General features: G+C 37.2%; 1 protein-coding gene across 1 annotated transcript; it reads right to left on the reverse strand.

The window, feature by feature from the left end:
* Positions 1–487: 487 nt before the first annotated feature.
* Positions 488–1510, reverse strand: LOC101645559 (olfactory receptor 4F3/4F16/4F29-like). The gene has a single exon (XM_004712661.2). The coding sequence runs from the start codon at positions 1508–1510 to the stop codon at positions 488–490; it is 1023 nt and encodes a 340-aa protein (XP_004712718.2).
* Positions 1511–3893: the final 2383 nt, after the last annotated feature.

Consider the following 3893-nt stretch of genomic DNA (forward strand, 5'->3'; position numbering starts at 1 on the left):
TTGTTTGAACTCAGATTGCTCTACTTGAAGAATCTGAACAGAAACAAGATCATTATGCCCTCAAATCATAAAGAAAAAGTTGATAGCTAGCTCAGAGTATTCCTGAAGAATTTGATTGAGATATGAATAGCATTGTTGGCTAACATTGGGATAAAAGATGACAAGTGAATAATTAGCATCTTGATTATTTCTAAAAGCAGATTATGAGGAACAAAATGGATAATATAAAAGAATAATGAACTGATAATCTTGAGAGAAAAGTTAAAGAACCAGCTACAAAAAAGGACGATAATTAGTAGAGATTTTTTCAACCTCATCTGATTCACCACTTCAAATTAACATTTTATTTATCTAAATCATTCTTCATAGGAAGAAAAAAATCAATGAACTATAATCAAATTTATTATTTATACATTAGAACAGTATGAATGTGAGATACAGGAAGTTAAGATCAATGGTAATCAGCATAAACAACTTAAAATATTATTTATGAGATCTTTCTAAAAATCACTAGTGTTCTGAAAACTCTCTTCATTGCAGTCTTCATTTCTTTGTTCCTCAGTGTGTAGATGACAGGATTCAGGAAAGGGGTGAGAACTGCATCAGAGAGAGCCAAAAATTTGTCTATTTGGGCATTGGGATGTGGCCATGTATAGACGAACATGGTGGGACCAAAGAAAAAGAAAACCACAGTGATGTGAGCTGACAGGGTGGAGAGGGCCTTGGATGAACCACCTGAGGAATGATTCCAAACAGTAAGCAGGATATAGATGTAAGAGACAATAAGTATCAAAAAAGATACAACACAGAGGAACCCACTGTTGACAGTGACCATGAACTGCAACTTGTAGGTATCTCGGCAGGCCAGTCGCAGGAGCTTGGGTAGGTCACAATAAAAGCTGTCCAAAACATTAGGGCCACAGAAGGGTAGATCAATGATAAATGCCAATTGGAACAGTGAGTGGATTATACCAAGGGCCCAGGCAGAAGCCAGGAAAAAAATGCACAGCTGTGGGCTCATGATGGTCAGGTAATGAAGAGGCTTACAGATGGCCACATATCTGTCAAAGGCCATGGCAATAAGCAGCACCATTTCCACACCACCTATGACATGGATGAAAAAGATCTGAGTGATGCAGCCTCCAAAGGAGATGACTTTTCGTGTTCTGAAAAGGTCATAAATCATCTTGGGGGAAATAGTGTAACAGGCCCCCAGGTCAATGAAGGAAAGACCAGCCAGCAGGAAGTACATGGGGGAATGTAAGTGAGGATCACTGGACACAGAAATCACAATGAGCATGTTTCCAGCCATGCTTGCCACAAAGAGCACAGAGGAGAACACAAGGAGGAGGAGCTGGATCTCCCACGAATTGGTGAGTCCCAGAAACACAAACTCAGACACCACAGAGTGATTCCATCCATCCATTGACCCAGATAACAGGGCTGCCACTGAGAACCAAGAAAATAAGGAGGAATTTTTGTTATAGGGAACGAGAGTGACCTGAATCATCTATATTACAATGTGAACATTGTGAACGGGAATTTTCTGGTCATGAAATTCTTCACATTTGCTCAATAATGATGATGCGGACAATGATAATAGTACCAATTATCATGTAAGCACAACTCAAGAGTACACATGATGATTATAACTACCAGAAAACTTCTAATCATCTCAAATAAGTATCTCGAATAGTTAATAAAGAAAGAACAAAAGCATCACAAGAATCTGCAGCAAGAAATACACTATAAATACATCCTTATTTACATATAGAATAGCTAATATTCTCACTGCCATTGAGTCTAAGCCATCTACTAGTGACCTTATTATTATATGACATAGTAGAAATGTCCCTGTGGTTTTCTGATACTGTAACTGTTTATGGGAGTAAAGAGGCAAATATGTGCAAAACACATATAAGCTATACATCACTTGCATAAAACACTGTTCATGAGAATAAATTTATGTCACTACCCCCAAGGGAAACTGGTGACACTTCAAATCACTTCTGGCCTTACATTTCCCTTTCAAACATTATCCTTTTTTGTATGCTCATGAAAGCCCAGGTAGAATAGTGGTTATGAGTTGAGCTGCTAACCATAAGGTCAACAGTTCAATACTACCAGCGGCTCCAAAGGATAAAGGTGGGCCTTTCTACCTCCATAAAAAGTTACAGACTTGGAAATTCACGGGGGCAGCTCTACCTTGTCCTATAGGGTTGCTATGAGTCAGCATCAACTGGATGGCAGTGCATTTGGGGTTTTGTTGTTGTTATTGTTCTATGCTTACACACAATCGATAGCTGTTAAGTTTTAAATAAATATGTTCATGTGTTCATATAGAGGCTGTAGAGATGGCTCACTTTCTTTATATCCATATACCCACCATAATAAGTTCCCAGTAGGATGTGAATCCTGAAAACAGCTCCTGACAGTTTACTCCCTTACAAGTTTCTGGGATGCAGGAGAAAAAGTTTGCTGGCACCCATATTTTTTTGTACACACAACTCCAGAAATTTGAAGGATCCTCTTCTCACAAAAAGGCCTGACTCCATTCTTCATACTCCTTTGCCCCAAAACTCCTAGAAGTTTTCATTGTGTCCCGACCCTATTCTAAATTACTATTATTGAGTCTTTTTCTCTCTGCCCTTAACTAAACATAATGATTTGGCTGTTAGCTCCTAAATCCACACTCTATGACTTTCAGGTACATACTTTCTATAGTCTCTAGGTCCTTAGTTCTCATGAATCCGTGAGCCTGGATACAATACAGGAAAACATCATTGCCCGTTATGCAAGGGACAGATGGAATGGAAAACCAAATCCACTGCCACTGAGTCTATTCCAACTCTTAACAACCCTATCTAAAGTTTCTGAGACTGTCAATCTTCACATGAGTGGAGATCCTCATCATTCTTTCATGGAGTGGGTGGTGAGTTTGAACTGCCAACCCAACCTTGTGTGAAATGCCTAACCCACAGTGCCACTGGGGCGCCTTCAGAAAACAATGAATGAGATAAAAATGCAAGGATAGATAACTGAGGCACAAGTAGGAGGGCCAGGAAATAGCAAAATCAGCTACTTACAGGGGGAAAAAATATCCTAACTTTTGAGTGGGAAATCATTATTATCTGGTGGATTTATACAGCGGCTTAGATCAAAGAGATGATCTAATGCAAGCCATTAATCAGATGAAAATTCTGAGGCTGAAAAATGAAAGCTGAGTTGCTAATATTCATACTATTAGAACTGGGGACCAGAACCCAGATCTCTGGGATCCTGATCCAGAAATTGCAGATCCGGTTGAAAACAGCCTATAAAAGAAAAGCAAACAGTCAAAATTAAAGATATGATTTTCTAGGATAAAAATAACATAAATCAAAATGATGTACATAAATTCCCTCCTATTTGAACTTAATTATCTGGCTTTCCAAAAATAAATACAACATAAAATATTGACCAATTAAGTGTTAAAATTAAACTGTATATATATCACTGCTGCCATATGCTCTGTGCTCACTCTATTTATTTTGATGCTCATTGGGCACAACAACAAATTCTTGAAGGAATATTTATCAGAGCATGATTTCTGCCTCTCTAAAATTTAATTTCCTTTAAATTCTCAATTATTTAATTGTTTAAATTATTAAATGCTTTTTTTGACATTTCTAGTTCATACTAGTCACAAATTTAAGAAAACAGCTGAAATGCAGAAATTGCACACATAATAGCAATAATATAAGGCAACGTACAATATATGTCCTATGAACATTAAGAATATCATTTGTTGAGTGTATAAGAAAAGCAAAATAAAGTTCTATGTGTTGTCTAGTCATTGTTTTTGAGTTTTCATTTGCTTGTTTAGCTTTTTTCTATTTTGTATGATTTCTATA

The sequence above is a fragment of the Echinops telfairi genome, unplaced genomic scaffold, assembly GCF_000313985.2.
Source record: "Echinops telfairi isolate 266 unplaced genomic scaffold, ASM31398v2 ScPeMD7_18;HRSCAF=68, whole genome shotgun sequence".
Lineage (NCBI taxonomy): Eukaryota > Metazoa > Chordata > Mammalia > Afrosoricida > Tenrecidae > Echinops > Echinops telfairi.

Bases quoted from the DNA above. Each gene is read 5' to 3' on its own strand.
- LOC101645559 (XM_004712661.2), bottom strand. From the start codon at position 1,510: ATGATTCAGGTCACTCTCGTTCCCTATAACAAAAATTCCTCCTTATTT.